At 40.4% G+C, this 12,879-nt stretch overlaps 1 protein-coding gene across 1 annotated transcript in view; it reads left to right on the forward strand.

Moving 5' to 3' along the window:
* cdc16 (cell division cycle 16 homolog (S. cerevisiae)) overlaps nucleotides 1-12,879 on the forward strand; it is a 69,534-nt gene that overhangs the window by 26,424 nt on the left and 30,231 nt on the right. Inside the window, exon 12 of the mRNA XM_043691247.2 lies at nucleotides 9,716-9,841. Coding sequence (XP_043547182.2) covers nucleotides 9,716-9,841 — 126 coding nt within the window. The remainder of the gene's footprint in view (nucleotides 1-9,715; nucleotides 9,842-12,879) is intronic.

A 12,879-nucleotide genomic window follows, 5' to 3' on the forward strand; every position in this document is an offset into this window, starting at 1 on the left:
CAATCATGTTTTCGCGACCTGCCACCTACACAAATGTCAAACTGGCTGCAACAACAAGCTCCATCTAAACAGTCTGACATTTTTGTCCTTAAATTTTCCCACAAATGTCAGTGGGTTATGATCAGTGTATACGATTGTCTCAGATGCATTGCTGGTAATACAAACATTGTAATACTAACACCAAGCTTAAAGTCTCTATCTCCACCCTTGAATATTTCTGTTGATGAATGTTCAACTTCCTGGAAAAATACCCGATGGGTCTTTTATTCTCTCTTCATCCTCCTGCAGGAGCACCATACCCACATCACTGGCATTGATAGCTACCTAGAAAGGCTTTGTGTAATCTGGTGTGGCTAATACTGGGGCCGTCACTAACAGTGTTTAGGCTGTCAAATGCCTTTTGACAGTCCACTGTCCACTGAAACGTCTTGCCCTTTTTTAACAATTTGGTACATGGAGCAGCCACGCTGCTAAAGTTTGGCACAAACTTTCAGTAAAAGCTACTCAGTCCCAGGAACCATAGTACCGCTTTTTTGTCGACAGTGTGGAAAATTCCCCAATTACTTTCGTTTTTGCACCTCGTGGGGCCACTTGTTGATGTCCAATAATATGGCCCAGGAAGGTGACTTGGGCTTTGGCAAATTCACTTTTAGCTAAGCTTACAACCAAGCCTGCCTTCCAAAGTCGATCAAACAAGTCCAATAAATGCTATAACTGTTCCTTCCTTGAGTGACTAAAAATTACCAGATCATCAATATTCACCATTAAGTTGGGTAATCCGGCAATGACCTTATTAGTCAGTCTCTGAAAAGTGACTAGAGTGTCTTTCATACCAAATGGCATGATTTTGAATTGATATAGTCCATTTGGCTTTATGAAAGCCAAAGTGACTTTTGCTCTCTCTGACAGAGGTGCGTGCCAGTAGCATCTGAGCAAGTCCAACTTAGAAATATAAGTTGGTTGTCCCATTTTTTTGACACAGTCCTCCAACCGTGGAATTGCATACGCATCAGTCTTTGTAACGGCATTGACTTTGCGATAGTCCAAACATAACCATTGGGTACCACCTGGCTTTGGCACTATATCTATGGGTGAGCTTCAGTCACTGTCATTTACTTCGAACTTGGAGCATGCGCTCTATCTCCTTCTGAACCTATGCCAACTTTAGAGGATTATGCCTAAAAGGATGTTGCTTAATAGGAACAGCATCTCCTATCTCGACATCATGCATGATTAGGTGAGTATTTCCCAGTATATTTCCGGATATTTCCCCATGTGATAATAATGCTTTCGGGTCATTTTGATTTTCTTGTGGAAGGTAACTCAATAATTTATCCCAATTTTTGACAACTTCTTCATTGTCCAATTTGATTTGAGGAATGTCTAAGTCAGAATCCTCTGAACTTGGTTCTTCCTTCTGTGCTGTAATCATTAACACCTTCTCCTCTTGCTTTCCTTCCCTATCAAAATACCTTTTGAGCATGTTCACATGACACACTCTGTGAGATTTCTTCCTGTCTGGAGTTCTTATCAAGTAGTTCATCTCACTGAATTTCCTCTCGATTTGATAAAGTTCACTAAACCTTGCTTTTAAAGGCTCACCTGTCACTGGAAGTAACACCAATACCTTATCCCCAAATGCAAAAGTGCGAATTTGTGATTTCTTATACACTCCCTGTTTCATTGTATGCTGTGATATTTTTAAATGATGTCTAGCCAACCATCTAGCTCTATTTAATCATTCTCTAAACTTTGACACATAGTCCAAATGGGTGGTCTCTGAATTCTGACTTATTAATTTCTCCTTAATCAATTTTAACGGTCTTCTTACTTCATGCCCAAAAATTAATTCAAATGGACGGAAGTTAGTTGATCCATTCAGTGCATCTCTGATCACCAGAAGTACAAACAGAACTTCGTTATCCCAATCATCTGGATAATCCTGACCATAAGCCTCTACATGGTCTTTAGTGTTTGATGCCATCTCTCTAGCACTCCCTACGATTCCAAGTGGTACGCAGTAGATTTGAATTGCTTTATTCCCAAGTTATCCATAACCTCCTTGAATAGTTTGGATGTGAAGTTTTATCCTTGATCTGATTTTATGTGGATAGTCAGTATCTAGTAAAACATTTAAGTAATTCTTCTACAACCCTTTTAGCTGTGATGTTGCATAATGGGATTGCCTCTAGAAATCTAGTCAACACATCCATTATTGTTAATAAATTCCCACTTTTTCTTTGAGGTAGGGGACTTATGCAATCAATTAGGACTCTAGTGAATGGTTCCTCAAATGCTGGAATAGGTATTAAAGGTGCAGGTTTTATTACTGCCTGTAGTTTTCCAATTAGCTGACATGTATGACACGTCTGGCAAAATTCAACTACAGGGAGAAGGTGAGGTCTGCAGATGCTGGAGATCAGAGCTGAAAATGTGTTGCTGGAGAAGCGCAGCAGGTCAGGCAGCATCCAGGGAACGGGAGAATCGACGTTTCGGGCATAAGCCCTTCTAGGGCTTATGCCCAAAACGTCGATTCTCCCGTTCCCTGGATGCTGCCTGACCTGCTGCGCCTATCCAGCAACACATTTTCAGCAAAATTCAACTACATCCTTGTGTGGTCCAGGCCAGTAAAAATGTCTTTGTATTTTAGCCTGTGTTTTCTTCACGCCTAAATGACCTCCAATAGATAGCTCATGCGCCACTCGCAGCACCTCCTTTCTATACTCTACTGGCAAAACAATTTGATGAATCTCTGCCCATTTCTCATCTGCTTGAACGTGTGATGGTCTCCATTTCCTCATTAAGGTATCACTTGTTAATTAATAACATAGGGATGCATTCACTCTCCTCTGTAAATGCCTTTTGATACAACTGTTTTAACTCCTCATCTTTCTGCTGTAACTCGATAAGCGTTGCAGAGCTAAAGATACTTAAATGTTTATCTATTTGCTTCTTCTCTGTGCCACTTTTCTGATCAAAAAAAGTCTCGGGTAAAGCTATGTCAGCTTCCTTATCTGTGCCTCTTGGTCTTTCCTGCTTCAGCTTGTGCCTCTGTGATCTTGTGACCACACAATCTGGGAAAATTCCTGAATAAAGATCCTTTATGTCTTCAGTTGCCTGCGTCTCTACTGGTGTTTCAACTAGAGTAGGCAGCATGCCTGCCAGTGAATCAGCTATATCATTTGCAAGGACAATTTGTATTCCTGGAGCTGAGAGTTTGTCCAGTAATCCTACCACAAATTCTCCACTCTTCTCTGGACTCTCTAGCCTCACTTTACATAATGGAGCGCTATTTATCTCACCTGTTACCAGTACCTTCTCTGGCAATAATCCCTCAGGAGTACATATCTCCTCATCCTTCAGCATTACAGACTGAGAGGATCCTGTGTCCCTTAATATTGTAACATCTTTACCTGCTACTCCTGGCCTATGTGAATAAACTTTGCCCTTGCATGTATATCTTTTAAGCAGATCTGGCACTTCCTCCTTAATCAACCTATGATCATCTTGTACACTCTGAGGCAGATATCTAACTTCCCTTGTGCTTTTTATTACTAGTCCAACAAAACTTCCAGGCTTATCTGTTTACCTACATCTGGCTTTCTCCTAGCCCACCAACACTATGATTTAGTGTGGCCCACTTTATTACAATGAAAAGACTGGAGCTTTTTAAACTTCTTTGTCCCCCTCAAGGGTTTCTTTTTTACCCTTTGATAAATTATCCTCATGATCCTCACTGAGATATACCTTTCCCTTTCTATGTGAGGATTTCTCCTTGCCCCAGTTTCTATCCCTCATGGACTGAAATTGATTCTGGAAGCCAAACCGTGTTTTATGGACCAGCTCATAATCATCAGCCACTTCAGCTGCTAACCTTGTTATTTAACTCTCTGCACTTCCACATAAATTCACTGCCTGAAGTAATGTGAACTCTTGAGTTCCTCCAAAACAAGTCCCTCTCTAAGGGCATCGTAGGTTTGCTTGATTTTTAAAGCTCTTATCCATATGTCGAAATTACTCTGTTTGATCCTTCCAAATTCAATGTAGGTTTGACCTGGGTCCCTTCTTAGATTTCTGAAACATTGTCTTTAGGCTTCTGGTCCAAGCTTGTATGCACCTAAAATGGCTTTTTGCACCTCCCCAGATACCTTCTGTGATAATGATGTGAATACCTCACTAGCCCTACCTACAAGTTTTGTTTGGATCAACAAAACCCACACCCAAGTGTCACTGGCCACTGCATTTGTTCAGCCACCTTTTCAAATGAGGTGAAAAAGGCTTCCACATCCTTCTCATCAAGTTTGGGCAATGCTTGAACACACTTAAACAGTTTCTCATTCGGCTTCTGACTAGCAGGGACTTGCTCCTCCTCACTCAGCCTACCCTCAGCCTTAATCTCCAGCCTTTTAAGCTGAGTTTCCTTTTTACGTGTCAATTTTTGAAGTTCAAAAGCTCCCTCTTTTTCTTTCTCTGCTCTTTTTTTCCCCTCTCTTCTGTGGCTCTCTCTTTTTCTGTCTGTTCAGCTGCTTTTTTTCCCTTCTGCTTTTAATCGTAACTCAAACTGTTTCATTTCTGCTGCCCTTTCCTTATCTCTCGTCTCTAACTCAAGCTGCTTCATTTGCAATTGAATTCTTGCCATCTCTATAGATTCTGATGGTTTCTCCAGCAAGTTTAAATGCTGAGCTACTGCTGTAATTATCTCTTCTTTCCTCACAGAAGCAGGCAGTTCCAATTTCAGCTTCTCTGCTAATTCCTGCAGCTTGGTCTTATCCACCCTTTGCCAAACCTCCAAAGTCACAGCATCGACATTCAAAAAACGTTTGGTGGTTGAAAGAGCCATTACTATCCCAAGCTTTGTCTACTCAACCAAACCAAACCAACACCCGAAATAAAGACACTAGCACCTACCACTCACTATTTAAAATCCCGCAAAGAGCCCCCAGTCTGTTATGGACTAGGCCAGACCACTCAAAATATTCTTAAGCAGACAACCCAGACCATCCCTTTGCGATTTGTTTCGGTAAGTATACAATGAAAATTACCTGGAGTAAGCTAGCGAGGTTGACGACTAGGTTTTAAAACAGACAGAAGTTTATTCACAAAATTATGCAATGAAACACAAAGAACAGAATAAAGAACATCTGCAGAACTCAGTCTGCCCAAACTAGACATAATTATACTGTTCCGAATATATGCAACAGTCCCAATAAGCAACAGTCCCTTAAAACAATTTAAAAAAGGAACAGATGCTTACAGGTTGAAATTAGAAAGGCAGAGAGAGAGAACCCTGAACAACTCAGCTAGAGAGCTGGCCACTCCCCTTTCATTATACAGGTCACTTCTAAAACATGACCACTTTGGCCTGAAGTCTCATCTGTTTACATGTAAACAAAAAGACTTCTCAATACCCTTTAATCTCTGTGCCAAACCAGACTAATCACCACCGGGAGATGTTTACGGCCCCCTGATAAAACCAAGGACACAGAATCCTTGAGAAAAGGAATAGCTTTTAGGAAAAAAAGGGACAGGCTTTGTGACACAGAAGACAATTGGCATCTGGAACAGTCCTCCCGAAAGGTTGACTGCACTGGGATTGGAGGTTATTTGAAAATTCCAAGACTTGGAGTTAGATACATTTTGCTGTCTATGTGGAACTAAGGCAGTTAATTGGAATCAGGCACATGTTTGCTATGATCTAATGGAATGGCTCAACATGCTTGGTGCTGAATGGACTCCTCCTGTTCCTTTTTTTTTTGTACATGCAGTAATTTCAGATTGTTGCATAAGGATTAGTGAAGGGTTTGTGATGAGTTGAGGAAGCTTGTTTAGTCATGGACTCTGGAATTACTAAGGGCTAGGATCAGTAGGGAGGAATCCTATCTGTATTGGTAATCAAGTGTTTTTCAGGTTGGTACCTTTTCTCCAGTGGGTGAATTGTTAAAGCTTAAGATATAAAAGCAGAAGTTGGGCATTCAGCTGAGTGATTACTCCATCATTCATGGAGACCATGGCTGATTTGATAATCATTAACTCCAAAGTTCTGCTTTGTCCCTGTAACCCTTGATTACCTTGTTGGTTGAAAAGCTGTTTATTTTGACAAATCCGAATATATTTAATAAGCTAGCCTCTATAACCCTCTGACAAAGCATTCCACAAATTATCCACTCTGAGATAAGAAATTCCTCCTCATCTCTGTTTTAAATGATGAGGATGTGCCTGTGTTGGACTGGGGTGGACAAAGTTAAAAATCACACAACACCAGATTATAGTCCTACAGGTTTATTTGGAAGTACTAGCTTTCAGAGCGCTGCTCCTTCATCAAGTAGCTAGTGGGGCAGGATCATAAGACACAGAATGTATAGCACAAGATCACAGTTGCATGACACAATGATCTTGTTCTATAATTTTGTGTCTTATGATCCTGCCCCACTCGCTACCCGAAGAAGGAGCAGCGCTTCGAAAGCTGGTACTTCCAAATAAACTTGTTGGACTCTGGTGATTTTTAACTCTGTTTTAAATGGGCAACCCCTTGCTTTGAGATTATGCCTTCTGGTAGACTCTCTGCATTTATCCTGTCAACGCCCCTAAGAAACTTATGTCTTTCAAAAAGGTCTCCTCTCACTCCTTTAAACTCCAATGAGTACAAACCCAAACTACTTATCCTCTCATCATAAGAAAATCCCTCCATACCCGGAGTCAGTCTAGTGGGCCTTCTCTGGACTCTTCCCAGTATCCAGATACCTTTCCTTAGATAAGGAGAAGAAAGCTGTTCCACGTATGGTCTGGCTATTGCCTGTGTAGTTTTAGCAATACCTCCCTATTTCAATACTCTATTCCTGTTGTGCTTTTTATTGATATTTATTTGCACAAAGTGAAATGGCAATCATTATACAAATATTCAGAGTTTTATCAGTTATACAACACTATTTATTAGAATCAAGTATACTTGATTCTTCAACAGATTACTGCCAGTGAAAAACAGAGGTGATCACACTGTGGTCCAGAGAATACTCCTGTTCTTTAGGCCCCTGACCTAGGGCCTCATGGTCAACAGTTGCTCTTAGGTTCTTGCTGTCATCTGAGTCCCTGACTCCGAGTCAGTCTTCTTATGAGGGTTGGTCCTAGATTCTCACTATCTCTATGCTGATTCCTCTTTTTGTAATAACATCAGACTCTGTGTTAGTATCCATGTGCATATCTCTGGGAACATGCTTTTTACTAACTAGCTCTGTGAATAGTTTTGTCAAGCTGTTTCTTGATTTAAAATCTTTCCTGTCTGGCAATAGGTTATCTTGTCTTGTGGTTGTACCTGTAACTGCGTTTTCTGGTCTTTAACTGCACGGGAGTTTGTTTAGTCTGTTACCTGAAAATTCCTCCTATCCCTACTGCCTGCTGGTTAATTTGGTTAAGCTAGAGCTATATTTTCATATTAACCTCCTTTATTAACCACTCAACTTGGATGCTTAACATCTTGAACTTGGAATTCACGTAATTCGTGCACAGCAAGCCCCAAATCACTCACTGTTGCAGCTTTCTTCACTGGCCCTCTATTTCAACCTTTCTCCATTTAAATAACGTTGGGTTCTTTTCTTTTTGCCAAAGTGTATAACTTGACATTCCCTCGCATTATTTTCTACCTGCCAAATTTCTGCCCACTCACGTAACCTGGAGCAAGTGAGGACTGCAGATGTTAGAGATCAGAGTCGAGAGTGTGGTGCTGGAAAAGCACAGCAGGTCATGCAGTATCCGAGGAGCAGGATATTGCCTGAAACATTGGTTCTCCTACTCCTCAGATGCTGCCTGACCTGCTGTGCTTTTCCAGCACCACACTCCACTCACTCAACCTATCTAAATCCCTTTGTAGACTGCATCATTCTTATTACTAACATTTATGTTATCAGCAAACTTGGTGATAGTAGGTTCACCTCTGTCATCCAAGTCTTTAATATATATTCTCGATAATTGTGGCCCCAGACAGATCCCTGAGGCACTCCATGAGTTTTCATTGCCATCCTGAAAATGCCCTTTTGTCCTAACTCTGTCTTTGAACAGTTATCCAATCTTCTATCATTGCCAGTATACTACCCTCAACACGGCGTGCTCTTATCTTAAGTAGCCTTAAGTGTGGTCCCTCATTGAACAACTTTTGGAAATTCAAATATATTACATCTACTGGTTCCCCTTTATCTATCCTGATTTTTACTTCCTCAAGTAATTCTAATACATTCATCAGGGATGATTTCCCCTTCATGAAGGCATGCTGAATTGGCTGGCTTTATATTATGTGTTTCTAAATGCTCAGCTGTGGCATTTTGTTTATAGATTCTAATGTTTTCCCAATTATTGATGTTAAGATAACTGACATGTGGTTACCTGTCTTTTTGTCTCCTTTCTGTTTAGAATAAGGGTGTTACACTGGCATTTCTCCAATCTCTGGGACCTTTCTAGAATCTAAAGATTTCTTCAACTCTTCTGCCATTTCCTGGTTCCTTATTATTATTTCTGTGCTTTATTCTCTAAATCACGGAGAGAACAGCAAGTAGAGATAGACTTTGAGAAGAAGCCTGAGGCCCCCAAAGTTTCATTTTTGCCTTGAAGATCTTTCAAAAGCATGGTTTTGGTCTAATGAGGCAGAATGTGCATCTAGAACATAACATGGCATTGAAGGGGAAAGTGAGGACTGCAAGTACTGGAGATCAGAGTCAGGATTGTGGTGCTGGAAAAAGCACAGCAGGTCAGGCAGCATCTGACGAGCAGGAGAGTCAACGTTTCTGGCATACGTCCTTCATCAGGAAATCTCCTGCTCCTTGGATGTTGCCTGACTTGCTGTGCTTTTCCAACACCACACACTCAACAACCTACCATTCAAGACCAGTGTTGGAAATATTTTTCTCTAGCAAAACGATTTTGTTAAAGTTTACTCGTTTATGGGTTTCTATGATCAATTCTGTTTCCTGAGGTTATTTAGAGCATCTGAACATAATTGTCCTCTTAAAGATGGGGTAGATTAGCTGACATGCTCTTACAAAAGTACAATAAATTAAAAACTCTGTAGTTACTTCAGGGTTTTTAGATTATTGTCAAAACTGTCTTTTCGAAATGTTAAGATTTTTCTAGTTTAAACATCATCCTAAATTGAAAAATAGCTGGTGTAGTGTTGGTTGGATGCATTGTCTCTGTGTGCTCAGCATACTTGCAGGGCAATGTAATTTGCACTAAAGTAGTATGTTTGAGATTGTTACAAATTGCAGTACCAGAACCAGGGTCTGGGATCAGGCTTGACAGAGTAAAGGTACACAGTTAGAACATAGCCGAGATTGACATTTTTAATGGACAAAGGTGTCAAAGGATATGGACTAAAGGTAGGCAGATGAAATTGAGGTACATACTAATCATAATCTGAGTGAATGCTCAGATGGACAGACCTGAAAGACTATATGGCTTCTGCTTGTATCGAACATAGGACATGCAGTGATTGGAAGTTATTGACTGTTTCAATTGTGTGAAGAGCTAGTTCTGTGCTGGCTTTCTGATCACATTCCTCTTTTAAATTAGAAAAAAGATTTGATTTAAGCTTTATTGTCATTGTTCTAACTGCTCCCTTTTCAGTTAAGTTGTTAATCCCTTGAGTCATTTATAACCTCTACAGTAATTCCTATTGATTTGCTAAGACTCTTAGCTTGTTTCTCTAATCGGAGTTGTTCTAACCTTTCAGTAAAGCCACCACCCTTGAGCGAACCTATGGGCCAGCATGGATTGCCTATGGCCATTCCTTTGCAGTAGAAGGAGAACATGACCAGGCCATGGCTGCCTATTTCACAGCAGCACAGCTAATGAAAGGGTAAGTGTTGGCTCACCACTGCAGTCATGAAATTTCAGTCGGTTAATTTACTCTTCACCTACTAGTGATCTCCATCAAGCTTCTGGATTTCAGCCAAACAGTATTCTTCATTTTTTGCTATGAAGTGCATGATTTTAAGTCTTGATTGTGGATATGATCTGCTGATATGATCTTCAAAACTCATGCTAACATACCTTTTTTATAACATTTCTGTTTTCTCTCCAACTTTCGCCAGTTTCCAGTCTTCAAGTCTTGGTCAGCTCAGTTCAGTTGCTCACGCGCTCTCCTTTAAATCTGAATGTATGCTTGCAAGCCTCTCTAGGATTTGTGTGTGTAATCTAGGCTGACCCTTTTCCACATTGAGGGAGGAGAGGCGCTATCTTTCATTTCAGACTAAAAGAGGCTTCTCTGCCTGTTTTGATGTAAAAATCTTGTAATGCCATTGAGAAAAGAATGGGAGTCTTCAACTTTCAGCTCAGCAACTAAAGCACATTTCAAAATGATCAGAGTGCTTAGCAACATTCTCAGGCTGTGATGAGGCTCTAATTATGATCAGTCTATTCACTTTTCACGTTTTGAAATATACCATATCCTCACAGTAATACCCATCACCTCCTGAAATGGTGTGTTGTCCCTGTGGTACTCAGGGCATTTTGTTCAGAAGTAGAACATTGAAAATTAAATGATTAAATTAACAGAACAGAAGGAGAGAATTCTGCTAATTTAGAACTGTCCAATTTCATCCCAAATTCCAGATTTTCCCTGTGATCTTGCAATTTATTTCTGTTTAAGTGCACCTCTTCCTAAACGCACCTTTTCCACCATCTGATCTGATTCCATCACCCTCTCATTGTAGTATGCAGACATTTATCCTCCATTTCTTCTCTAGTTCTTGCTGGTGATTTGTGATCTGTCACTCTGGAGAGTGATTCACTTCATAATGGAAGCAGTTTCTTCTACTTTATTTAGTCAATTTTTTTTTGTTAACACCTTTATTGAACCCTCTATTAACCTTCTCCGGTGTAAAGAAAATAATTCCAGCTTTTGCAATCTCTTCATGTAACTGAAGCCACTCATCGATGGTATTTTTTGAGTAAATCTCTTCTGCAAACTCCAAGACTTTGACATCATTCCTAACTGAAATGCCCCATATTGGCAACAGTTTATAAGATTTCGCGTATTTTCCATTTTTATATTCCATGTTTCTATTTTCAAAGCTAGTAATTCATACATTAGTATTCAATTTATCAATTTGCATTCATGCACCCTTACTGAAGTTGAGCTATATTACCATTGCGTATTTTCACTGTTAGCTTTTCCTAGTCCAGTATTCATAACAATTGAAATGCTGTTGTGTTCTGATCTTTGTCGGCAAGCAGCTTTCCCATTGTAATATATATTATTCACCCATGTCAGATCCAGCACTGATTTCTTCTCTTCTGAACTCAAAACATATTCATTGTGGATCTCTTTGTGCATATTTTAATGTCAGCCTACTTGTCCTTTACTCTGTTCTTAGAGTAATTGTAGTCACCTCCTATTGCCACTCACGTTATTTTAACATTTCTCTTCAGTTTCTCAAAGTTTGCTCATCTTCTTGCTCTCTGTATGTTGGGGTCAGGGGTAAATAATCTGTTCCTTAACTCCAAATAGAATTCAGTCTTTGAGTCTCTCTGCTTAGATGCAAAGTGATCCTTGATCAATGCTGCCATGCACAATCCAACTCTGTCCCTTTGCACCATTTTGTTTCACTTCTCTGTGTGACCTGAATACACTCTCTCTTTGACCAGGAATGTTTCAGTTCCCATTCCTGCTCCTGTTAAAGTCAGGTTTATTCAAACAAAGAACGACTGCAGAATCCCAATTTGCAGATGCATCTGTTCGTGTCCTTCGGTCACAAAGTCACATGAGTATGCAGGTGTAGTTAAGGCTGGGTGCAGATACTAGAATCTGTACTGAAAACAAAAAATGCTGGAGACCATAGGAGGTCAGGCAGCACATGCAACCCTTTATTATGAGATGAATTGAACATAAAAGTCAGGACAAAACAATGAACTGCGGATGCTCAAAATCTGAAATGAAAGCAGAAATTGTTGAAGAACCTCAGCACCCATAACAGCATCTGTGGAGAGGAAACAACGTTAACATTTTGAGTCCAGCGACCCTCCTTTGGATCCGTTCTGAAGAGAGTCACTAGACTCGAAACATTGAGTCTGTTTTCTCTCCACTGAGTTTCTAGCTTCCAGCAATTTCTATAAATCTAAGGATGTTCTACTTCAGTTAAACAGGACATTGGTGAGACCATAAGCTCAAATACTGTGCAGTAATGATCTCTTCCTTTCTTTATTTAAGGAAGGGTGTAAACCTACTGCGATAGTTTGGAGTAATCTTACTCGATTGATTAGCTTGATAACTTGAATGAGCGGGTTGTCTTATGAAGAAAGATTGGATAGACTGAGCTCATTTCTGGAGTTTAAACTTGACTTGATTGAAGTGTATCAGACCCTGAATGGTCTTGACAAGGTGGATGTGGAATGGGTATTTCCTATTGTAGTTAGGTTTAAAACAATAGGTCAAGATATTGTTAAGACGGACCCGCGGGGTCCCGTCTTTGCGTGTTCTTTCGGAAGGAGAGACTCACACTGGCAACTATGGTTAGACGCAGACAGCCGTTTATTAACAGAATCTTAACTGGTACAACGAATCTACAAGCATGCATTCGTTGGAGAAGGCGTTCTTCCTTCTCGTTCAAACTTGACACAATTATACTTCGCGCTGCCTGGAGTCCCCGGTCAGTTCGCCTTCCCCATTGGTCCATTCATCTGCGCGCACTGGGGATCCGTCCTCCTATTGGCCGCATCGAAGTGTCTGTCCAGCTCCTGCTGTGCTTGACAATGGCTCAGCCATCCCCGGGAGTGGTTCCGATCCCATATTCAATAGTTCATTGTTTCAAGGAATTACTAAGCGTCTGACAGGCTAGCCATTTTCAATAGTTTCAGTTTAAGTAAATTGACAATTACACTTATCAACTTTAGACT

The sequence above is a fragment of the Chiloscyllium plagiosum genome, unplaced genomic scaffold (genome assembly GCF_037043375.1).
Source record: "Chiloscyllium plagiosum isolate Xiang-an unplaced genomic scaffold, Cpla_swu_hap1 HiC_scaffold_6, whole genome shotgun sequence".
Taxonomy (NCBI): Eukaryota; Metazoa; Chordata; class Chondrichthyes; order Orectolobiformes; family Hemiscylliidae; genus Chiloscyllium; species Chiloscyllium plagiosum.